The 24,522-nt window shown below is 39.6% G+C and overlaps 1 protein-coding gene across 3 annotated transcripts in view; it reads left to right on the forward strand.

The window, feature by feature from the left end:
- Positions 1-22,946, forward strand: part of ABCA4 (ATP binding cassette subfamily A member 4) — a 74,978-nt gene extending 52,032 nt beyond the window's left edge. For 2 of the 3 annotated variants that reach the window (XM_086617663.1, XM_086617665.1), the window contains exons 29-49: positions 1,367-1,465; positions 2,491-2,680; positions 4,782-4,876; positions 5,898-5,930; positions 7,096-7,201; positions 8,016-8,090; positions 8,480-8,649; positions 9,638-9,815; positions 11,250-11,365; positions 12,562-12,709; positions 14,114-14,237; positions 14,993-15,122; positions 15,996-16,119; positions 16,972-17,034; positions 17,146-17,252; positions 18,243-18,384; positions 18,939-19,073; positions 21,018-21,121; positions 21,209-21,301; positions 21,646-21,895; positions 22,824-22,946. In XM_086617663.1, the coding sequence (XP_086473789.1) occupies positions 1,367-1,465; positions 2,491-2,680; positions 4,782-4,876; positions 5,898-5,930; positions 7,096-7,201; positions 8,016-8,090; positions 8,480-8,649; positions 9,638-9,815; positions 11,250-11,365; positions 12,562-12,709; positions 14,114-14,237; positions 14,993-15,122; positions 15,996-16,119; positions 16,972-17,034; positions 17,146-17,252; positions 18,243-18,384; positions 18,939-19,073; positions 21,018-21,121; positions 21,209-21,301; positions 21,646-21,895; positions 22,824-22,946 (2,605 nt within the window). Of the gene's footprint in view, positions 1-1,366; positions 1,466-2,490; positions 2,681-4,781; positions 4,877-5,897; positions 5,931-7,095; positions 7,202-8,015; positions 8,091-8,479; positions 8,650-9,637; positions 9,816-11,249; positions 11,366-12,561; positions 12,710-14,113; positions 14,238-14,992; positions 15,123-15,959; positions 16,120-16,971; positions 17,035-17,145; positions 17,253-18,242; positions 18,385-18,938; positions 19,074-21,017; positions 21,122-21,208; positions 21,302-21,645; positions 21,896-22,823 lie in introns of all 3 variants that reach the window. The other variant, XM_086617662.1, reaches the window with a different exon arrangement.
- The last annotated feature ends 1,576 nt before the right edge of the window (positions 22,947-24,522 follow it).

Below are 24,522 nucleotides of genomic sequence, written 5' to 3' on the forward strand. Positions count from 1 at the left end.
GAGATTCAGGACAGTAAGAAATCTGACTGTTTCTGATATGCCGTTGAACTATTCCTATGTTCATAATCTTAGAGAACAATGAGATTCAAGCCTATCTGCTGACCTGTGGAGATTTATTTATAGTTAGTACAGTATTTGGGCAAAGTTATGGAAACAAGATGAAAGCAGAGACTCTTAGGATTTATTAATGCTGCTGCTGCTTAGCAGTTTCTCCCCACACAGTATCCTTTGCGTGGGCCTGAATTTTTTTTTTGTCTGCTAGCACTTTGTCTCCTTTCATTCTTCATAGAAGCTTCAGGTCTGTTCTCTCCAGGTCACTGCACAATTCCTCTGTGCCCTCCTGAACACTTGCTTCACCTTCACTTCCACGTATTCCAAAGCTGAACTTGCACCAAGTCAAAACATGGGCAATGCAGAGGAAACTTATAAACAATGTTTAATCCTGGACTAGGTCACAGCTAGCAGAAAGCAGCAAAACTGAAGGCAATAATTTTGAAGCATTTTCCTTGAAAATTCACATGAAACTTTAATTTGCACATGATAGTGTGTGGAGAGGAATTTGATATTCATACTTGTATAACATAGAATGAATCATAGAATGGTTAGGGTTGGAAAGGACCTCAAAGATCATCTAGTTCCAACCCCCCTGCCATGGGCAGGAACACCCTCCACTACACCAGGTTGCTCAAAGCCTCATACAACCTGGCCTTGAACACTTCCAGGAAGGGGGCATCCTCAGCTTCTCTGAGCAACCTGTTCCAGTGCCTCACCACCCTCAATGTAAAAAATTTCTTCCTTGTATCTCATCTAAATCTCACCTCTTGCAGTTTAAAGCCATTGCCCCTTGTCTTATCACCATATACCCTTGTAAAAAGTCCCTCTCCAGCTTTCCTGTAGGCCCCCTTCAGGTTCTGGAAGACTGCCATAAGATCACCTAATGACAGTAATAATATTCTGCAGTCTAATGTTACTAGGTTGTTAACTGTAGACATTTCACTGTTAGCAGTGTTGTCTCTTTGACCTCAGCAAATGAAAACACAGAATATGTTTTTCATCTTCTGATTACTGAGTGTGACAGGACTGAGATGGTAGAAATGGGGATTCAAGTGTTTTTGGAGAATATTGCTATAGGACTATGTCAGAAGCCATGCTTTAATATTAGAAGAAAAGGACTATTACTTTAGCCTGGTAACCATCTTGGAAGATTCTGGGGTTTTGCATAAATAAAAAAATAATTGAATTATCAGCATTTGGAGGGGGGCAGTTGGGGTTGCCATATGGCTGTCCTTCACCAGTTGCTATGTGCATTCCAGTACAATAGTTTGCAAAAAATTTTTGTAGAGAAACTCCTATCTTATTCCCTTAGCAATGAGCGTCCTGGCAGTGAGCAGATGGTCTCCCTCACTGATGCTTTCTTGAATAAACCAGGATTTGGAAATCGCTGCATGAAGAATCAGCCTCTTCCGTAAGTTGCTAGCTAATCTCTCTTTAACGAGATTCTAGCAGGGTATTACTAGTGGAACTTGAGTAGTGAAACAAGAGTGAATTGGCTTGACTTTGCACTAGAGCCAACGCTTCAGATATCTTCAATAATATCTAATATCAGGTCAAAAGTAACAAACAACACAACAGCAATATCACTGGATTAAGAATGATTCACAGTGCTCAAGGTGACTAGCTGGAAGCCAGCTAGCTCATGTAGCCTTGTATTGAGAAGTAAGCAACCTTGAAAAGTATGTCAGTAGGCCAGTGGACTCAGACTGTATCTTCACAGCTTCCCTGGCACTTTCTGCATGTGTCCCCTCAGGTTTCTCCTTTCCCACTGGTGTGGTTGGAAGCAATAACTACAGCAATTGCTCAGATTGTGAAGTAGCAATAGGACAGTCTCTATGATTTGAAGCTATTGTCACTCTGAAATGAGGACAACATTAGTAGAGCTCTTACTTTAATATTTCTTGTTCTACCCACTTACTCTGCCTGTGAATCCTGCTTTGGAGACATTTGTCACTAGCGTGCTATGCTTTGCCATTTGTTCCTTTTCTCATGCCTCTCTCCCAGTCGAGATATCCAGCAAGTTGATTCTTCTGGCTGTCCTCTCCTCTATCTTCCCCTTCCTTTCCTCTGCCTGGTACAGCAGGAACCAGGAGGAAATGTTAAAAACTAGAGAAAAGATACTGCATGAGCAAGGAAAAGGAGAGTTTCTTCACAAAGACATGTGTTCACTGCAGATTATGTGTACTAATGGGTCAAACACAGTCCCCTTGTTCATTCAGTGTCCTATCTGTAAGCTGAAGACAGTAAACTTGGCAGAGATGTGGGGGGAGATTATATTTATTCATGTTTACCAAGTACTCTAAAGTGTTCTTACTATTCATAACTCACAGGATAAGGGCTGAGGAGAATGTCTGCTGAGAGCATTGTGAATTTGTGGATTTGTGAGCTCTCATGAACTCTATCTGCACAGCTTAGAGAGTCTGTTCCTCTACACAGGAGCTACCCATGCAATAGTATGCCAACCGCTTGGAACACACCAGCTGTTCATCCTAACCTAAGCAGCCTCCTGCTGAGCCAAAAGTGGAGCCCTGAGAATCCTTCACCTCCCTGCAAGTGCAGCACTCACAAGAAACTCACTATGCTGCCAGAATGCCCTGCAGGTGCAGGAGGCCTCCCGCCACCACAGGTAGTGTCCCTGTGCCATAAATCTTTGTAGGAAAGTTTCATGGCAAGTGCTGGAAAAGGAATTAGTGCCATGCTAATATACGTAGAAGGAATTGAGTACATTTTTTTTAAGGGAGCAAGAATTGCTGGAATTTGGAATTCAGTTTCAGAGGTATTGGAAAAGCTTGCACATTTAAATGAAATTTGATTACTATTTTCATCCAAATTGCAAGCTTTTCATATAGATATTATCAAATAATTTTTAAATTTTTTTTAAGGAAGGAAAGAAAAAATGTCATTGTTTTGAAAATCATGTAGTGGAGTCATCTCATTAAAAATGGAAAATTGATATTGATTTAACTCCAAATAATTATATTTTTACATGTCTTTGGGTTCCATTTCTAGAAAGAAAGCTCTAAGCTAGCAAAACAAATGTTTGTATGCATATGCATGAAGATGGGTAATTTAATAACCACTGATGCTGTATGGAGAAGAGATGAGAGCTACATTGCCACCTGTTCCTATCAATGAATAATCATAATAGTGCCGTTGATAAAATGTGCTTGCTCTTTTGAAGAGCAAAGGAAAATTATAGCCTGTTAGTGTTTACATTTTCTAAATGATTTTCTAACAGGTTAAAGGAAACAGAACTGCACCCACTCTCACAGTAATAACTCACTAATTTAATGTCTCACCATGCACACCATTCAACTTTAATATTCCTGCTGCCAGGCTGCTCACATTAGCCAAATGACTAAAGTAGGTCTAGTTTTAACACTAATGTCACAAGCTTTATCAATTTCTGAATCTAAATCCATGACATAGTCTCTTAAAAATACTGATTCAGCTTGCTTTGGTTTCTCTATCGCTATTCACAGAACAAAGCAAAGTTCTTTTAAATATTTGTAGAACTACTGTCTATGAAGCAAAAAAAAAAAAAGAAATTAATGGACAGAAATTAATAAAAAACATTCTGACCTTATTCACAGCATCCCAAGTTATTTCTGGTTTCTAAGTAATCCCTGTCCAATGAACAGTTGAAGTTCAATTTTGCTAATTGCATGCTAGTGTATTTGAGAGGAAAATTTAGTCTAAAGCTTCAAATTCAAGCAGGATGCAAAATTAATTTGTTTGTTTATTTGTGGAGATTCTCATGCTCTAAGGGAAATGTATTTATTATCATATTATCCTGATAATTTTGCAGGCTATGATAATTTTGTATAACTTGTCAGGAAGAATCAGGAAGAAACAGTTCACATTTGAGTCTCCAGAGAAGCAACAGTATGTAAATAATTATGAAGTATGTCTAAGTGTAGACAGCTCAATTGATGAAGGCACTATGAGGATGCTACTGGTCTTCCTGTGTACTGTCTAGAATCCGCTTAAGATCTGTTATGTATCTTCTGTGTCATCTGGTACTGCCTTTCTGTGGACAAATGTAGGAACTTCTGGAAAGTTCATTAGACTTACTTTCTAGGTTGTTACTAGGTCGTTTCAGGTTGCAACCTTTGCCCTCTGAAACTGCCCAGGAACCTTTTTAAAGTATATTCTACCTTTGAATAAACTCAAGAACTTTGAGGCCTTGTGTTTCACAGCAATCCTGTATTTGCAGAAGACTTACAAAGGCATCGTGTGGCATTAATTTCATTACAAAAAAAAAAAAAAAAAAGAGTAATTTTCATTCAGCGTATCTAACGTGCTAGTGAAGGTGAAGTTTTCATATTAATTTTTACTTTAGCCTGGCTAAATCATAGAACACTACCTTATCTTCACTGGGACTTCAGTCTATTTGAAAAGCTTCCTTCTTTCACAGTGAAGAAAAAGCCTTGAGCAACCCTGGCATTTGTTGAAAACGAGTCAGGTCAAGTTTCAGAATGAAGTGCAACTAGCTTGTGTCAGGCATCACAAACTTCTGTGATTTCATGATTTCTTGTGAAATCTCAGTAAAGTAAGGATGTTTGGGCTAGAAAATGAATAACCTGCTCTCATTTCAGTGATACTATGAACCTGAGCAATTCTGCTGAAGTGAAGCTACTTTTGCTGTTTTCCTGAGAAACGCTTACTTAATAGCTTTAGAGACTGTGAAGTTTACTCTGATTGCTTAGGTTTTCTTCTCTTTCCAGAGAGTGCAGCACAGCACAGAAATTCTTCAAGATCTGACCCACAGAAATATTTCAGATTTTCTGGTGAAAACATACCCTACTTTGATAAAAGGGAGGTAGGGTTGAATCTTTGTTTTTCATATATAGTATTTTGTACCTGGCCATGAAATTCTCATTTAATAACAACATAGCAGCTAATGTGCCACAGTGTTATGTAGATTTGAGCATCAGGTCCATATTCCTGATGTAAGAATAGGAGATGCCATTTTAGGGAAGTTAAATTGTTTTAATTATACCTATTTGTATAATCAGGTACTCCTTTATAGGCAGACAAGTTTCAATGTTGATGGAATGCCGTGTTAATGGTAACTGTGTCAATGGTGAGAAAACCGCTGCGTCTGCACAGCATGGTGGACTGCCTTGCAGAGATACTAGTTTGTGTCCCTGAAAAACTACAGGCACACCAGCATGACCACCTGCTTGAGTTAATTATCACTTGCTTCCCAGAAGTGCTAAAGAGCCAAAGGACAATGTTAGATAGATACATCTGTCCTGCTAATGGCTTCTCAGCTTGCATGAGTGTCGTGCATGGTAATAAGCTATGCAGTGTACATGGCCTGTTATCTCTGATTCTTGCTACCTTTCCACTTCCACCAAAGTTCTTGAAATTCCCGTTGTATTAGCTATGTGCTGTCTGCCTTTGATTCATCTTAGCACATGTCATAGTTGCTTTAGATGTATCTTTTAAAATTAAGTAATTATGGATTTAGGATAGAGCCAGTATATGTCACTTCAGAAATCTTGCTTATTTCTGTATGAGCTGGAGGTGAATGATGTCAGAAAACAAAATAAAAGAAAACACTGAAAACCCACTGCAGGGAGTACCAAAAGTTCTGATGCCACAACTCAAAATAATCAGCTGCAATTAAAAAAGAAAGTGAATAAAACCTCTCCTCCGCCCCCCTCCCCCCTCCCCCCCCACCCTCCCCCCCCCGCCAAAAAAAAAAAAAAGCTGTCTAGGGGAAACTGGAGATCTACAAAGCATAGGAATTCACCTTTAATTTCCATTTAAGCCTGACAATACCATTGACTTTGGTTCAGTGCATTGAGAGACAGGATTCTCTTTGTCTGTTTCAGCTTGAAGAGCAAATACTGGGTCAATGAGCAAAGGTAAGAAACCAATTCACAGATTATGGTGGTAAATAAAGGAACAATGAATTTCTGTTTCACAGTGGAGCCTCACAATGTTTCTCTGAATGACCAAGGGGAACTGTGGCAGATAGTATAGAACAAAGAGATGGCTTCAGTGGGAAATACGTTGGGGGTCAGCAAGGGTTTTATAAAGACAAGGGTTATATCTGTTTGAACTATCCCCACAAGAATGAAGGCCAGAGGCACACAATGGAACTATCACAGTTTTATTGTCTACAAGAGTCAGACTAATGGGATCTGAGTGATGGAAACTTACAATACAATACTGCACTACATTGCAATATTGCTCTGACACAGCTCTTTCAAAAGTGCAGCAGAAAAATAGAAACCCTCCAAAAAAAATGACTTAGGTAAGATGAAAGTTAGACACCAGCCTATGAAATACAGAAGTAACAACTGCAACTCCTCATCCCTGCTCTGAACATGTGCAGTAGTTATAAAACACATTCCACTAGTGCTCTACGCTTATATGGAGGCATCAGCTAACCCCAGTGTGATGTCTACACTGCAGATACTGAGCTTAGAAAGATGACTGATTAGGCTGAAGAACATACTTACTTAATTTTTCATCAGCAGTAAGAATTCACTTCAAAAGTAGCAGCTGGATGACTGGCTTACTTCAAGGAATATTTGCTTGTTCATGTGCAAACATTACTTTCTACAGGGTTAGACTTTGGTTCATCTCATGCAACAGTGTTTGTCATTATGGAGTACTGGCTGGCACCAGCATTGGTGAATACCTGCTCCTCACAGGGCAACTGAAATTTTAATTGAGATCCATGCTATCCTCAGTCCTCCATGCCGTCCAAACACTTATATGTCAATTATCTTGATTTAAAGATTTCGCACTGTAGAAATAACTGTTTTCTCCAAATCTTCCACCTAAATAATAATTTTCTCAGGATCCTGCATGAACCTCTCAGAAACTGCTAGAACTTCTATTATTTGTAAGCCCTATAAAGACCTAGTACAACTTGTTAGATAAAGAGTGGAGATTGTCACACATGAATTATATTATGTATAGGAATCAAACTTACATTAAATGGATTTTTAGTATTTCCATCAATGTACGGATTTTTGGGGCTGTGGTACAAGCAACTAATTATACTGTTCTCTTTATTAGATATGGAGGAATTTCTATAGGAGGAAGGCTCCCAGTCCTTCATGTTTCTGGAGATCAAGTTGTCAATTTCTTAAGTGATCTTGGCCGAATGATGAATGTGACAGGAGTAAGCAAGATTTTTATGGGGTTTTTTTGTCCCTTTATGTCCTGGTTTTAGCTGGGACAGAGTTAGCTCTTCTTTTTAGCAGCTAGAAGAGCTCCGTGTTTTGGTTTTACTCAGAGGCTCGCTCTGAGAAGAATGCTGATAGCAAGTTGATGTTTGTGGTTGGACGTGAGACTCCAAGGACTTTTCAGTGTGCCGGAGTGCAGAAGCACGGCGGGACAAGGGGGCCACGATTCCCCTTGTGATTTGTGGTGGAACTTAAGACTGAGGGCCAAACTGGCCAGTTAGTATTCCATATCATGCAGCGTCATGCCCAGTATAAAAGTGAGGGTCAGCTGGAAAGTAGGGCTTTTGCGCTTTTGGCTCTTTCACCACTTCCGCTCTTTTGCGCTTGCTGCGCTTTTGCTCTATTGCCTTTTTTCCCCCTCTCTCTCCCAGTACTCCCACTCTCGGAGTACTATCTCTCTCTCTCTCTGTGCCCCTCTCTATTTCGGGGCCTCGCATTTGTCCGGGATTGCAGCTTCGGGACGAGACGGGCTTCGCGTACAAGGGGGTGGTGAGCACCTACACTGTGTATTAAATCATCTGTATTAAATTGTTCTTATCTCAACCCACGGGTATCCCATTTATCCTTTAATTCTCTCCCTCATCCCTGGGGCTGGGGGAGGGTGAGTCAACGACTGGGGGGGGGGGTGGTTTGGTTGCTGGAGCGGCCTAACCCACAACACTTTACTAAAGAATTGTTACAAAGCTGAAAACCTACAGCACTGGATTTCACCCAGAGAGCTGATGTTTAGACTTTTCTTTTTTATTTTAGGGACCAACTTCACTGGCTGCTGCTAAAGAAATGTCTGATTTCCTTAAATACATGGAAACTGAAGATAATATTAAGGTATTCGCTGGAAGGAGTCTGCTGACTCAGTCTTTCTTGACATAGACTTCAAATTGTGAGGATATTTGTAGTGGCATTCACAGATGCAAGAAGAAATACTATACTTACTATAAGTAATATGGTTTACAGTGTTAATGTGAAGTTATTTCTAATGTGAGATTTTTGTGCTTCCATAAAATGCCTTGACAGTGGTTGTCCAGCCCTTTTAAAAGCATAGTATGTGAGCTCCTCCTGCTGGACTGTGTCAGGAGCTATGAATTCCTAGTACTGGATTCTGCCCTGCCAACAATGCCCACCAAAGTAGATAAAATGCAGTCAAGTTTGCTCCTGCAACCCAGGGTTATTCGTGAAGGCTTCTTAAATGAATCTGTGCTTTCTGACTCTTTCAGGTGTGGTTTAACAATAAAGGCTGGCATGCTATGGTTAGTTTCCTTAATGTAGCAAATAATGCAATCCTTAGAGCTAACCTGCGGACTGGCCAAGCCCCTGAGGAGTATGGGATTACTGCTGTAAACCATCCTCTGAACCTTACTAAGGAGCAACTCTCTGAAGTCACTGTGTAAGTCTGCCTGTGCTCTGCTGCTGGCTTTTACCCCTTCCTCTCCTGGCAGCTTACCACCTCCAGTGTACTCACACTCTGAGGAGATACAGTCTAATTGACAGAACATGGAAGCCTTTGCCTGAAGTTTTATTCTAATCAAGAATTAGGTGTACAATTTATTCTTTCTTGTCTCATATTCCTGTAAGAGTTCCTTCCCATCCCATGTAGGAGCTATGACCATTGGTTATAAATGATAACACATTTCTGTTGGCTCCCAAGCACAAAGATTCTGAAGTCTTTTTTTATGCTCCAAAGCAAATAGATCTACTTGTGAAATAACACAGAGATCATAATCAAAAAAGGAAGTGGAAATTGTCCTTATTTGACTACAGATAGACCATAGTCAACAACCTCCATCTTGGTGCCAAGGAGAGCACACAGGTAGATTTTCAATGGTATGCAGTAGAGTTGGTGTATTCCAGAATCTAAAAGCCATAATTTCTTGAAAAGGACACCTCTAAGAAGACATGAATTCCCATTCATGTCTCCTGTTAAGTTCAGAAGTCAGTGAAACGGAAAACTTCTGCCTTAGCACAGAGACAAGATCTGCGCTTCATCTCACTGTCTGCAACATGCCTCTTTGAGTCCCTCTTTTCCCAGCTTTCAGAGCACTTTGACTATTGTGCCTTAATGTCTAGTTTGAGATACACCATAGAGGAAAGGCTGTCAGACTGAGATACATAAATAGGAGCTGAACTGTTCCAGAGAATGAAGGCAAGTAAAAAAACAGGGAATTGTGTCACCAACATTCATATTTGTTAGCTACAGTCCCCAACACAACTTGGGAAAATACATTGGCATGTTTTGAAATTGAAAAAGTCTTCTACTTAGAAAATAACTTTGCTACTTCTAGGTCTTAAATTTCCCTCCAAATTTCCCAAATGCTAATTAATGTTGTGTTGCATCTATTCCCTTGCTCACAGTGCCTTCCTGTGCTCTGTTTTAGGCTGACCACTTCAGTGGATGCTGTTGTTGCCATCTGTGTGATTTTTGCCATGTCTTTTATACCAGCTAGCTTTGTTTTATACCTGATTCAAGAACGTGTAACAAAAGCCAAGCATCTACAGTTTGTCAGTGGTGTGAGCCCTGCGATCTACTGGCTAACTAACTTCGTGTGGGACATAGTGAGTAACTGATCTGATTCCATAGCCTGCAATTATTCCTGAGTTTGCATGAACTGGGGACTACTCTGTGAATTGAGCGAAGCTGATTCTGGGCGCTACAAAGCATTCATTTCTTCAAGTGTTTCTCAGAGAGCATGCTAAGGATCTGACCTCCTAATTAATTACAGGTGTAGAAATTAAGTCAGGTGCACAGCTCATTAGTAGACTAATGAAGCTGAAATTGTTGTAATCTTAGGGTTTCCAGTCCTTATGACTGAATGTATAATGAAGTAAAATTTACCATAGCAGGGTAAAGCCCAGTTGCCTGATGCTGTCACTCCTGCCCTCTAGAAGAAACATAACATGTTTCAAGATACTCAAGAAATACAAGTAGGAGATTCATAGGCTGCTGGAACAGTAGCTGGAGGCCAGACTAAATACTCTAGGGTGTCTAAAATGGCATAGGTGTATTTGTTTAAGCCACTGAATCATGTTCACTGTGTTGTTCCAAAAGGATTTAGACCACAGGCCCAGCCTTGCTTAGACAGGGCTCAGCTACCCTCCCATTACTCCTCAGGTCACTTTGTTACAAAGGAGCAAATTCTTTGCCTGGTTGAGGCACAGCAAAGGGGCTTGTTTTCTAGCCATGCCTTCTCGACAAAGAGAGTGGCCAAGCGCTTACGCAATAAGAGCATGAACATGCGATTGAAAAAATTTAAAACAAAAAAAAGTTGAAATAATTGAAAAGCCCAAACTCTTCAGGCTTTGGAAGATGCTCTTTCAGGAGAAGGGAACACAAAGTATTAAGTTAGTAAATGAGGGAAGATAAGCAGATCTCTGACTTCCTGTCCCCTCCTGGTCACAGCAGCCTCCAGCAGCTTCCTTGACAGGAATTCTGCATGGTCAGGGACCTTGGACAGCATGATGCAAAGGTATTGAGTGGTGTTAGCAGTTCTGTGAAATGCCACTTTCCATTCTGCATGGGGAGCTCTGTGCATTGCATTAGACTAGCATTACTAATACTGACCAGAGTAATCAAGAAGAGCAGTGCCCAAGCACATGCGCTTTAGCCTCCTCCTAGGAATGTGGCTCAAGTAACTAGCTTTTTCCCTCCTACACAGCCTTTGCATCACCAGAAACTTCCCTTGCATACCCACGGCCTCTTTCTGCGGGCAGCCTGCCAGCAGGAATATGAAATAATTGGCTCCCAAACCATGATCTGAGAAACAACAATATATGTTGTATTTTTGATTAACAATCTGATAAAAGGTGTCTCAGAAAAATGTTGAGTGCTGCTAGGGAAATACTGATCCAAAAGCTTGAGTGTGACTAGTCTAGCTCTTAAATTCCAATGCTCCTTAATACAAAATCCTTTTGGAATAATGTGTAGTATCTGGATACGTTTGCAGACCTTCTCAGATCTTACACACTCATCTTCACCCTGTGATATGGCAGGTGAATTATGCACTGAGTGCTGGAATGGTTGTGGTTATATTCGCTGGATTCAACAAGAAAGCATACACTTCTCCAACTAATCTCCCTGTGCTTATTGCCTTGCTGCTTCTGTATGGGTGAGTTTTCAAAGTTGTTCCTGCATGTGGGGCCCTGTATTTTACATGGAAATGATTCTATGTTATTGAGCTCAGTATATAGTGAAATCCAGCTTTAAGGAATAAAACTGAGTGGGTACAATACAGGTTAGAACTGGATTCTGTTCCTGCTCCAGGATATTTACACATTCTGTTTGGCCACATGCTATAAAAGACATTTTTTTTTTTGTCACTGCCTGACATTTTTAAGCATTAAATATGATCCTTACAGGAAAATATATTCGTTCAGTTTGCTGCTTTCTGATATGTATATTGTGTAGGAAATTAGTGGTTGTTCATTTGCCTTATTGACAGCCGATACTAAAATAACTTTCAGTATTTAACCCAAGGACAAAGAGTACTGAGTCTTCAACACTTTAACTTCAAATGAGCATTTGTGTTGGCAAAATAGCATTTCATAAGGCTGACTGAAATTGACTTTCATTTAATTAGTCATCATATATTTTTATCTATGAAATCATATTCCTGATAGCCCTGCAGTTGATGTCGTCTAGGCAAAATGATCAACCAGATCTATTTCTAGAGTTAAAGAAAGAAATTAAGCTTTTCTCATCCTCTGATGTTTATCACAAACTAAGTCTAAGAGGAAACAGGTCTCTTCTGGGCAGACTACCTTTAATTTTCTCAAGTTTTCATGTTCTTTGAATGAAAATCCTGAGAAAATGCAAAGCATTATCATCATTTAATCTCTGTAAAATACCCAATGTTAAAAAATGCTATCAGAATGTTCCTTTGTTTTAATTTTTCATTATACCTTTTTAAAGTGCAATAGTGGTATCTTTAATATGTTGTCTGTGGCTCTATATATTTTTTTAAAATACAATCACTCGTGGCTGTGTGGATGAACATTTAAAATGTATTTACATATTTTAAAGCATTTAACAATGAAATTTTCAGAAAAAAAAATACAAGCACATGGAAGTCGCTTCAATAATAATTTCATAATTCGCTATTCAAAATAAAAAAAAAAAAAAAACAAACAGAAAGGAAGATAAATTCATAGAACCATATATTAGCCATTGTGTCCATCTCTGGTTGGTTACACTACTTCATTACATTTGGGATGAGAAAAAGCTCTCCTTTGTGTTTTCATTAGACCAGCTGACAAGAGAATACTGAGAAGCTGTTCTCATAGTTTTTCTATCTTTTGCATGCAGATGGGCAGTAATTCCCATGATGTACCCTGCTTCTTCTTTCTTCAGTGTCCCTAGCACTGCTTACGTTGCATTGTCTTGCATTAATCTCTTTGTGGGTATCAACAGCAGTGCCATTACATTCATCCTGGAGCTATTTGAAAATAACCCGGTAAGTAATGTTTTTCTTGACACCTGGTTTTAAAGAGCTGTGCAAAGGGTGTCCAAGCATAACCATCTCTAACAGTAACTGTCTTTCTCTACCTTGACATTCTTTCTGGCAGAATGGGGAGCTCACTGAGTAACTGCAGGAACAGATGAGCAGAATAAGGCAGAGAAGCAGCTCAGGGTAACTGATGTCTTGGGCTACACTCACAAGGAATGACACTGAGTGTTTTTCATCCCTTTAACAGTTGAGGAGGAGAGGACATGGCACTTTGTGCTTGGTTCTGCAGCTTAGATTGTACAGAAAGATGTAGATTTAGGAAAATCATGGAGTCACTACTAAGGAAAGACACTGTTGCTAGTTATTGTGTTAGAGAAGACGTTCTGCTTATAGTAGCATTTTGAGAATTTCCCAAATTTTCCCCACCAGGAAAGAGACAGAAAGTATAAGAATAGACAGAATGCAGTGAATGCCAAAATTAGTTCTTAGAAGGGCTAAGAGATCAGTTTATAAAACACTGTTGGCTTGTATGCACTAGTACTACCACCTCCACAGTTGCTGATACTCTGGCCACTGAGACTGACACCCTTTCTACATCTGACAGCAATCTAATTAGCTATCACTACTGATAGTGCATTTCCAAACACCATGTGCAGATCAAACACTTGTTTGCTGGGAAGGAGAAACAGATCTGGGTTAAGTTCATGGTTTCAAGGGCCAACTTTATGATACTTTCTGTCCCTAGCGTGCCTGCATTCTAAGCCATACTTCTTGATAGCACAGGGTTCCATCTAGTGCCATTCAGTCTGTGGGAGAGCAGGCCAATATTGTTACCTTTGAGAACGTCTCCATTGTAGACACTGTGTCTCCAGAGGGGAAATTACCCTTCTCTGGATTCAGTGTTGGTGCAGCTAGACTGCTACTGGCAGTTACACTGTTTTGGGTATCTCCACATTGCACCAAAGTCTACTATGTAGTTATGCCCAGACACTGGTACTTTTCAGTATTGTGGCTGTCCTGATTATAGAAATATTCCAGCTACAAAAAATATGTTATAACAGAAAAATACCACTCTCTCTTGTTGCTCACTCACAGTTGCTGTTTATAATAGCTGACACCAGAATTACATATTACCTCTGCTACATACTTCCTTACAAAGATTAATTTCTCTCCCTATTGCCAGTTTTTCACAAGCACCTTGTCTGGTGTAGTGTATGCCAGCATTCTGCTGTGCTGCATTCTAGGTTGTGGATGCTTTGGGTGTAACTTGACAAATACTGTTTTCTCTGCTGTAAGAACACAGAACATCCCGTTTCCCTGACATGACAAAGAACTTTTTACTCATGTTGCTATGTTTTCTTAAAGAAGTCTGGTTTCAACTGCTTAGTATGTTGTTTCTGTTTCTTATAGTCTTTGCTGAAGTTTAATAAAACATTGAAAAATGTGCTGATTGTCCTCCCGCATTTTTGCCTGGGCCGTGGACTCATTGACTTGGCCATGAACCAGGCTGTGACTGAAGTATATGCCAGGTTTGGTAAGTAAGAGCCAATAAGCAACAAGTTATATCAGTGTCACATGACCTGACCTTGGATAAGAGGGTTGGAAGTGTTATCATGGAAAATTAGTGGCTGTTTCTGAAATTGTCCCTGTTCACATCATCAGGTGGGTGAGAAGTAGGAAAGTTCAACCTCTCTGAAAGAATCACAGCTTCTGATACAACTGCCAGAACTCTACAGCCCAACCAGTAGTCTGTACTGAAAATGAACCCATTTGTTCAATGCCAGACTCTGGAGTCTTTTTATCATTTAGGATCTGAAGTCCTTATATCTTTACAGTAGGATATATTATTCCATTTCATTTGAATACTTCTGCGGCCCTCATGCTAATGCTTAAAGTGGCTGCTGTTCTTCAAATGCATCCTCTTGGGGTATGGCTGTCTTTGATATCAGACAACTTCTTATTAAAATAATAGTCATAAAGCAGAACTCATCTGGTTTTATTCAGAAAATGTATGTCTTTCACATAATCCTTTCAAATTTTATGTTATGATATCTAAATTAGTGCATATTCAGAGAGCTTATATTCATTTTTGCTCCCATGCAGCAGCTGAGCTTGGAGTGTATTTATATAATCTTTATAATACACTGGAAAATGGAGACATTACCTGATCATGGTCAAATAAAGTACAGATTTTCATCCTAAACCATTATGATTATACCTCTTGTTCTGAGAAGCAGTGTTTTGTTTCACTAGTATTTCACCTTGCTTTCTGGTGCTCTTTCTCCAAAGGTGAGGAGCATGTTTCCAATCCTTTCCAGTGGGACTTTGTTGGAAAGAACCTGGTTGCCATGGCTGTTCAAGGAGTTGCATTCTTCATGCTGAATCTCCTTATGCAGCACCGTTTGTTCTCCACAAGATGGTATGTCTGAAAGCTTGTATTAATGTTCTTTCATTATCAAGGTGTCTTTGTTATTCTCTGTGTCCCTCTTTTTTCTTTTTCTCTGTTTTTTTCAGCTTTTTTTTTTTCTGCTTGCTTATCTGATTTCATCTTAATTTGTTGATATCCTAGTTCAAGAAAGCATTTACAAATATGCATTATTTTATCAGGATTGTTAATATATTGTTAAAGAAATGAGTTTTCTTGAATTAAGTCTTTAATGTAATTTTTTTAGATTAAGACGCTGTAATAGTGAGGTTATAAAATGGCTTGGAAAGTTTGCACTGGCATGAGGTACTAGCCTGACATCCCAAGACAGGAATTCTTGTCCATTGCAGAGGACAGTTGCAGCCTGGACACTATGCAAGCTTCCCCCCTCTGCTTTACAAATGTGCCTCTATCTCAATGAAAGCAGGTCCCTTCCAGGTGCGAGTGCATTATTCACTCCTGTTCGAGATTGCCAACAAGAGTACTAACTGGTACATTATGAAAATATTGTCTGACAGGGAGGTCTACTCAAAAGGTCTGTAGAAGAACTATCATTAGCAACTGAAGAGCAGCCAAACCCTGAAAAGATGGCTGAGGGGCAAGTCATGTCCTATCAGTGACTGACAAGGCATACTATTTTGAGCAAGCCATTTCCTCCCTTTTTACTATTTAGAGATTAACTTTCAAAGGTCAGGTATTCTTCTAACAGCAAGAATGCTCCAGCCACTGTCACGTTGTGAAGTTTCAATCCCACTGCTTCCACCAGTCACATTTTTGGCAATTGATTAGCCATTGTTTCACACTGTTACTCTAACTGCACCCAGGGCAAAGCATTGTTTCTGCAGTCAATCTCTTGGGTTTTTCCAGGTTTGTTCAGAGTGCCATGTCACCTATTATTATTGGTGAAGATGAGGATGTTGCAGAAGAAAGAAAAAGAATTATGAATGGAGGGAACAAAACAGATATCTTAGAATTACAAGAACTGACCAAGGTAATATTTTGAGAAAAATTAAACAAATTAGTCTAGTGTAAATTTATTCTTTCAGAATGTATTTCAGCTATGGATTCAGATGGTGTTGTTTCCAAAAGCAACCTCGTGCATTAGAAAATAACAAAAATTTTAGAAGCCAAGGCTTGACATGTTATTTGGCTATTTCTTTTGATTAGAAATCAAACCATAGGGAAGTCCAGCAAGGACAGTGCAACCCTCCCTGCTTAAGGGAATATTTTTTTACTTCACGTCGTCTGATATGACTGTTTTCTATTGAGTGGCCATTTCTACTACTAGTCTTTTCTTCTATAACGCTGTTTTTTCCATAGGTGAGTTTCGATCTCAAGTTAACCATTTGGTTGCTTTCACATTGAGGGCTACAGTTATTGCTAATTTATCTTCTTTCCAGACTGAGTTATGCTATCAGAATGCATGCAAGCTTGAGCTACAGAAATACAAGGATTACACACATTGCTGGAATCTCATGAATAGAGAAGTAGAGTATCATGCTTGAGACTATGTTGCTGTATTGTTCCACTTTGGTTTGATATGTCAGAGATACTGTGTCCCAGTAAAGCATCAGGTCTGTCTCCTAGTGCTAGAGATATGAAGTAAAAGGCTGCATGCAGAAAAATCAGTGGGTTTAGGGGTCATTACAAATTTATTTAATGTAATTGAATGTTTGACTTTGTAGAATGTTTACTCTTTCTTTTTAATTTTTTATTTACTCCTGTCTTGGTTCTAAAGTTGCCTCATCCCAGTAGCATTAAACTAAAAAATTCAGAATACTTTCTTTGCTGCAGATGTCTTGAAATAGGATTTTCTTTTTTTTTTCTTTTTCTGTCAATTTAGATTTATGCAGGTAGGCACAAGCCTGCAGTGGACAGACTCTGTGTTGGCATCCGTCCAGGAGAGGTAGGTTGTTCAATAACACTAGATTACATTCCATGGATCAGTTCAGATTTCGTGCCTCTGCTGATTTGCAAGTTGGAAATACTAAAGAATGTAATAAATTTTGTAATTTAGTGCTTTGGTCTTTTGGGAGTGAATGGTGCTGGCAAAACAACAACCTTCAAAATGCTGACTGGAGATTCTGATGTGACATCTGGAGATGCTGTAGTGGCTGGCAATAGGTAGGTACCTTAAAAAAACCCAACCCTATGACAGTCCATTTACTGGGATAGAACTGCCCAGATCATTGTCTCAATGACCCAGCAGCTCTTTTCCAGTTTTATGGCACTAAGAGAGACCACAGCTAACACAAACTGGCACTTTATACTTTTAACACTCTGTTGTAAAATCTGTGGGTAAGTTATAGTAATGCTAACAGTGGGACAAGGCAATCGGATCTAATGGCAAGAGGTCGCAAACATAAGATAACCAGTCCAACAGGGTACTTTGATCTGAGCTTTGGGACTTTTCTCTGACTGTTTCTAGGATCTTTGTTCACACAGTGCTGGTATAATGTCATAAGTTAATACAGCGTGATCTGGTATTCACTTATGTTAGATTAGTTCCAGATTGTGTGTCTTTGTTAGGTGTAACTGGGATTTGATTCTTTGTCCATTGATGTGATTTGAACAATATCTGTTTCGTTACCCAGACATGGTCCTGGGCAACCTGCTCTAAGTGACTCTGCTTGAGCAGGGTGGGTGGACGAGATGATCTCCAGAGGCCCCTTCCAATCTCAGCCATTCCATAATTCTACACTTCTCCTGTTATTACCATCAACAAAGTGTTAGCCTTGTGTCTTGCCTGTCTCTTCCCAGTGACCACACTCTGAGATTAAATCGACCGATTTTTTTCTTCTGGAAATAAGCACCATTTGCAAAAAAGGTGATCTGAGTGGCTGTTCAAAGAACTTCTCGTTAAGTTAGCCTATACTTAAACAGGAGAATGGGTGAGGGGAAATGGGTTACACTCTTAACCAGGCCTGAACTGACTCAGATGAGAATATATTCCTTGCTGTTCTGTATAGACAGATACTGTAGTAGGATATTGTATCAGTAAGAATTCATTCTCCTCTTACACGAGTTGTTGCCCTAGAAAAGAAAGATTTTATTCAAAGTGTCCATCTCTGTCTTAAAGCTAGTATTACAAGATTCTTTTCTTTGTTGCTCCAGTATATTGACCCACATTTCTGATGTCCATCAAAACATGGGATACTGCCCTCAGTTTGATGCCATTGATGACCTGCTCACAGGACGAGAACATCTCTACTTATATGCACGTCTGCGGGGGGTTCCAGCAGAGGAAATCAAGAGGGTAAAGCATTCTTGCTTTTGACTTGCACATAGTTACAGTGAATATTTGTGATGATTAACTGGGTTCGTAACATGCCAAGGGCCAGAATTTCCAAAGTGGGCTTGCCATTCTGCATGGTGAAGTTCTGGTAGTGGTTCCTGCCATTTGGACAGTTAAGTACAAGACTGCACTATCAAATGGCATTAATGGTACTTGCAAAACTGTGGCCAACTGTGTAAGGCTAAAATTGCTAAGACTCAGAACTGCACTGGTTGCTGTTTTGTTCTTGTCTTTAAAGTTGTTTATGTATAAGAAACATGAAGAAGATTCCAGAAGAAAGTAATTTAAATTCTTGCACAGATAGGAAGTTTACAGCTGAGGCTGGTTTATGGCTTTCTTTCAACTAGTTAGAATTCCTCTCATCATTGTAAATTTTTTAGGCTCCCCTGCTCCAATTCTAAAATGAATGTGTTAAAACCCAGGGGATTGCCCTGTCTCTGCCAGAAGAGGGATGTATCAGCAATCCTTTCTGTTATGCAGTAGCTGCTGTGTGAAAAAGATAGTCTTTCTCATAGGTTGCTGAATGGGGCATCCAGAAGCTGGGACTTCCTATGTATGCAGACCATCTGGCTGGTACCTACAGTGGTGGCAACAAGCGCAAGCTCTCCACTGCCATTGCACTGATAGGCTGCCCACCACTCATCTTGCTAGTGAGTATCACGGTAACATAGCTCTGTGGTAGTTCATTATAACATCTCATGAAACTACATGCTAAAGAGGTACAGTCCTCTTTATGACAGTCCTTGCAAACTCCTTTCTGCCCTCAACTTACAATTACTTCAACGTAATTTTAAGTTCTTTAATATTCAGGGATAGACTAGGACCCATAACTATGTTTTCAATGGACCCCAAGTGATTATGAAAGAAAAATCCTCAACAAAGAATGGTTTGAGATAAAATCTATAATCCAGACAAATCTGAATTTAAATCCATGCTTGGTTTCAGTCTACCTTTTCTTGTCAGAGTATGACCTCTCATGTAAAAGATGATCTTAGAACATATTCCTTGCTGCTTTATACAGCAGCACAGAGGAAGATAACTACCCTTTTACAGCCTTGAATGTCTTTAGAATAAATCACACAAATTTAGACTAAATTATACAAATGCTGAAATGTAGTTCTCATCAAATAACATAAGTTATCAGATAATTGCATATATCAAGGGAAATTCTGAATGCAATTACCGCAAAGATTGTTTATTTACATTATACATGTACCATCTTAATTTTTAGGCTAAAAAGAAACATTTTAATAGCATTTTAATAGCATGGTTCCTTGTGCCATTTAATATGTCTTTACATGTATTCTGCCCGTATTTAGTAAACAGCCAGATAAAATGTTTTCTCATAATTTCTTAAGACAAACTGCTGAATGAAATTTTTTTTTCTCCAAAATGTTAAACTTTTTTATGTTACTAACTGCATTAATTGATTTATGCAGGACCAGATCCTTAGCTGGTGTAAATTAGGGTAACTTCACTACCTTTTTGTGTTGAGAAATGTGTCCTGTATGTTTATGTAACTAAGAAGGTTACTTGGGGAGAACTCACTCTCTTCTTACAACAGTAGTTGTCCCAGAAAAGGAAGATTTTATTCGAAGTGTCTATCTCTGTCTTAAAGCTAGTATTACGGATATAAGATTCTTGTCTTTGTTTCTCCAGTATATTGACCTACATCTCTAATGGCCACCAAAACATGGGAGCCAAACTCGACACAATTTGATGTAACTGCTACTGCATGATCCTCTCTCCATTTATTTCTATTTTGGGTCCTAAATGTTTTTATAACTGAATATCACAAATGCTTACGTTTTTTATATCTAAGACCCTAGACTGACGACTGCCTTTGTTGTAATGGTCACTGCCTTCCCTTCCCTGCAGCTGTGCCCTACACAAACAGCATTATATTCTTACCTGCAGTTTCTTGTACTTGTTTCCTCACTGCTTCGTGCCAAGAGATACATTAGTACCTATTCGTAGAATCGTAGAACGGTTTGGTTTGAAAGGGACCTTAAAGATCATCTAGTTCCAACCTCTCTGCCATGGGCAGGGACACCTTCCCCTAGATCACGTTGCTCAAAGCCTCATCCAGCCTGGCCTTGAACACTTCCAGGGATGGGGCATCCACAGCTTCTCTGGGCAACCTGTTCCAGTGCTTCAACACCTCAGAGTGAAGAATTTCTTCCTCAGATCTAATCTAAATCTGCCCTCTTTCAGTTTAAAACCATTGCCCCTTGTCCTATCACTACATGCCCTTGTAAAAAGTCCCTCTCCAGCTTTCTTGTAGACTCCCTTTAAGTACTGGAAGGCTGCTAGAAGGTCTCCCTGGAACCTTCTCTTCTCCAGGCTGAACAGCCCCAACTCTCTCAGCCTGTCTTCATAGCAGAGGTGTTCCAGCCCTTGGATCTTCTTTGTGGATGACATTCACGTGGAGCAAATTCACATATATGCTGCTCAAGGTGCATATGCTTTGTCAAGGCATGGATTTCAGTAGGAAAGCAGCTGTATGCTAAGGCCCAAACACACAATGGCTTGATTCTAAACAGATTTTCTTATCTGCTTCTCTGACTCTGATTGTCTTATCGTTTCCCTTACAGGATGAACCGACTACTGGAATGGACCCTCAATCCCGGCGCCTCCTGTGGGACTCTATTGTCAGCGTGCTCAGAGATGGGCGAGCTGTGGTTCTAACCTCACACAGGTAAAAAGAGTTAGAGTTCAGAATCCCAGAGTAGCTGGAGTTCACCTGCTGGCTTTTATCTCAAATATCTGTTCTCTGTTTTGAAAGTATGGAAGAATGTGAAGCCCTCTGTACTCGTTTAGCCATCATGGTAAAAGGTACCTTCAAATGCCTGGGCACAATTCAGCAGCTAAAATACAAGTAAGTAGAGTATTTTTATGGTGGATTTTTATGAGAAAACTTAGCGTGTGTGACATGTACCATTTTTAATCCAACAATCCAACCTGAAGAGCTGTTGTTTAAACAGACCTATTTCTGGGTGCAACTCTGTGGTATCCTAGACAGTTTGAGAAGACCTCATTTCAACTTTTTGTTATGCTACACACTGATTCTGCAGGGCAAGTACAGAGCTTCCTACAAAGCTAGATCTTATGCATTAGCTTTCAGATACTGTTGATGTTTTTGTAGCTGCTGAAAATGAATTTGCTTCCTAAATAATGAAACCATTTCTTCATTCAATTCTCAAATCCACATGTGCTTCCCAGGTTTGGAGATGGCTACATTGTCACTCTGAAAATCAAAACTCCAAAGTCTGGGCTGCCTCCAGACCCTACTCCTGCTGAGCAATTCATACGCATGAACTTCCCAGGGAGTTTACAGAGAGAGAAACACTACAATATGCTGCAGTATCAGATTTGCTCCTCCTCTCTGGCTAAGATTTTTCGGTTAATAATCTCCAATAAGGAAAACTTGCATATTGAAGAATATTCTGTGTCTCAAACAACTTTAGATCAGGTAAGTGAAAAATAAAGCACCTACGAGAAAGCCTGTCTGGTGAGAATTAGGCAATGCAATGAGAATGTATCTGAACAACTGAAGGACCAAATTGTTCAGAGTAGAGAATTATCTTGCACCTCTTTCTCAGGCAAAATTCCCAGACTCCTCATCAAGGAGTGATGAAGACATTTACAGACATGAAATCTGTAACTAATTCCCTTTGTAAATAGGTGCCATTTGAAAGCTGGTAAGACAGTGTTTCCCAGATACCAGAAATCACACAACCCATTCCTTGAGAAGAAGCAGCCTGAGCAAGGTCAGCTATTCAGAATGAGGCTTGCTGAGCTGGGAGAAACGTCTTATTTTAAATAAAGATTTAGACTGTGTTGTGTCCGAGATACTGTGATATCTCATTAAATATCTCTATTATGCACTTCTATACAAGACCAATTAGACACACAAAACCTGGAAAGTCCACTGGAACTGTTGGCAACATCTACTTGCTAGAGGGTATTAGCCCCATCTGCCTGCTTTCCTGTGTAGCTGAGGGTCCACATATGCAAAGCTGTCTTTGATGAGAATACTAGAGAGACATTCCTGGCTGCCTTAGATCTTCTTACTAAAATATTCTGTCTCCCCTTTCCCGTCACAACCAAACTCACTTCTGTTGTGCAAACCATGCAAACCTTGCCGAACCCATCTCCTGCTTAAGAAAAAATAAGACTTTACTTGCAAGTAAGTGCATACAAAGGAAGGAAGTTGCAAAAAAGTTTATCAAAATAAAGAAGATCCCCACTGATACGCAGTCTCAGTTCAGTTCACATCTATGGATTCCCCTTTCTGTCTCTTCCCTGCAGAGAGGCCAAGAGGATGGAAATATACAGAGACATTCCACTAACTCATCTCAGTGGATGAGATGATGACATTTTCTGCTTTCCTCACACAGGTGTTTGTGAACTTTGCTAAACAGCAGATGGAGGATGAGGAAATTCCTTTGCATCCCCGTGCAGCTGGAGCCAGCCGAGAAGCAAAGGTGTCCCCTGCTTTGCATCAGCAGGCAGTTGCATAGACTATTCCTACAGTCACTTGCACTTACAGTGTGCACACTGCAAAGACGTGCCATAACGGAGCAGTACAAGGGTAAAACAAAGGTTCCCACACTCAGTATTATACTGATTTTTTTGGACCTTTCTGAGCACTCTGCTCACAACAGCAACAGCCCTAGCAACAGCCAACTTCTGCTGCTCTACCAAGAACACTACGTGCTGAAAGTGTCAAAGGAAAGGCAGGTCCTTGCTATAGAACAAAACCATCCTCTAACATAAAGTTCACTATAAAATACAAGAAGAAAGTCTCATTCCTCCTTCTTGACATGTAAAGAGCATCAAAGACAGTTTATCTGTCTGGTCCTTTCAGGCTGGTAGGTTTTTTTTATTTAACTCTTAAGTCAACTGCTACCAGTCAGCAGACATGTCCCAAGACAGAGAATATTGCCCAGCTTAGAAGTGGCTTCCTGCCATCCTGAGTGCACAGGATTACAAAGGTCAGAACATCATTGCCGGCTGATGGGGCTAGTGCTGGCAGACTGCTTCACTGTCTCACCAGGCTGACAGTGAAGATGGACAGTTGTCTTAGCAAGAATGGGAAGAATTAATTTAGATCTCAGACACAGGCAAGAAATTTCCTTAAAAAAGAAAATGATCTCATACTCATCTTTAAGTTTCTCAGACAGAAGCAGAATGTCAAAATAGAGATTAAAAGGAAAGAGAGTATGTCCAAATCTGCCAGAAGTTTTGTTTTCTTATGGAGGCCTGGAAAGATATCTTTGTTACTAAACAAGATCAAATTTTTCTTCTTTCCTGTGACTGGACCTTAAGTGGGTGTAAAGTGTGAAATGAGTATGTGCTCAGAAGGAAAATTTCAACCTGCTTGTACGCCACACTGCACACATGGGAAATCATTGAACATTTAGCTCTTTTCTCTGGTTCACAGTTAAACTAGTGGAAAATAACAATACTGAAAAAAATTCGTAATGATGTATTGCTTCAGTTATCTACCAGATCTAACAATTTCTAAGAAATCTCCTCTAAGATATGTTATACAGAAATAAAATCTGGGTCATGTATTTTTGCTTTGTTAGGTTTTTTCTTCAATTGATGTAGACCTGTTTTTTTAATATAAGGACATTCTTGCTTCTTACTGTACAAAATATTACGAAACTTCAGCAACCAGCTGTAGTCTTCTTCTTTTGCCATAATTATTTCAAATGATTTCAAAATATAGTCTAGAATTTATTGCATATTTCACCCTTACAAATAGTTGCAAAAATCTTTTTATACATCCATTATAGATAAATAAATTAATCATGAAACAAAACAGTATCTACGCATTCACTTCATATTCTAAAATAGCTTCTTTAAAATGTCACTCAGATAAATTGCAATAGTCTTTTTTTGCACAAAACCCAACTAAGTCCCACTGAACATCTTGTGAAAAAGAAAACATAGGAAGTCCAAAATGTAGCTGATTTTTCTCCCTGGCTCTGAAAATAGGAAGGGAGCTAGCATTCTGAGGACTAGTAGTCACTTCATGTATTTACAAAGTGTATTAAAAATTATTCAGAGAATGCTGACAAAATGCTAGGT

Source organism: Tauraco erythrolophus, chromosome 10 (genome assembly GCF_009769465.1).
Source record: "Tauraco erythrolophus isolate bTauEry1 chromosome 10, bTauEry1.pri, whole genome shotgun sequence".
NCBI lineage: Eukaryota > Metazoa > Chordata > Aves > Musophagiformes > Musophagidae > Tauraco > Tauraco erythrolophus.